At 70.7% G+C, this 434-nt stretch overlaps 1 protein-coding gene across 1 annotated transcript in view; it reads right to left on the bottom strand.

The window, feature by feature from the left end:
- Positions 1 to 28: 28 nt before the first annotated feature.
- Positions 29 to 434, bottom strand: part of RSAD1 (radical S-adenosyl methionine domain containing 1) — a gene marked incomplete at its 5' end in the record, with an annotated part of 1,143 nt that continues 737 nt past the window's right edge. Inside the window, 3 exons of the mRNA XM_009637786.2 lie at positions 29 to 149; positions 226 to 280; positions 352 to 434. The exon at positions 352 to 434 is cut by the window's right edge and continues 40 nt beyond it. Of these exons, the coding sequence (XP_009636081.1) occupies positions 42 to 149; positions 226 to 280; positions 352 to 434 (246 nt within the window). The remainder of the gene's footprint in view (positions 150 to 225; positions 281 to 351) is intronic.

Genomic DNA, 434 nt, shown 5'->3' with positions numbered 1-434 from the left:
CTCTGTGCAGGAGCCCCCCACTGCCACGACACCCCCGGGGCTCACCCGCCATCCAGGACCAGCCAGCCCTGCTGCTGCAGTGCCTTCGCCTCCCCCGGCACCCCGAAGACAGCCTCCAGGCCAAGGTGGGGGGAGAAGTGCCCCCAGCGCTGCGTGCCCAGGGCGGAGAGAGGGTTAGCGAAGGGTCCAGGTGGATGCTGGGTTACCCCGCCTGCGGCTCCTCACCTCGTGCGTGATGCCCTCATCTGTGCGCAGTCCCAGGGCAAGCACCTCCTCCAGCCTGCGGGCACATGGAGAGCTGCGGGGCAGCACGGGCAGGGGATGGGGCATGGGGGGACGCCCCATACTCACTGCTCCAGCGGGCTCAGCACCACCCGCCTCCTGGTGCCATGGCCCCGGGTCTGCACCTCCCGCATCCAGGCGTCAGGCTCCAG

This window comes from Egretta garzetta, unplaced genomic scaffold, assembly GCF_000687185.1.
Source record: "Egretta garzetta isolate BGI_Z169 unplaced genomic scaffold, ASM68718v1 scaffold34, whole genome shotgun sequence".
Taxonomy (NCBI): domain Eukaryota; kingdom Metazoa; phylum Chordata; class Aves; order Pelecaniformes; family Ardeidae; genus Egretta; species Egretta garzetta.
This window is presented reverse-complemented; position numbering and strand designations above follow the sequence as displayed.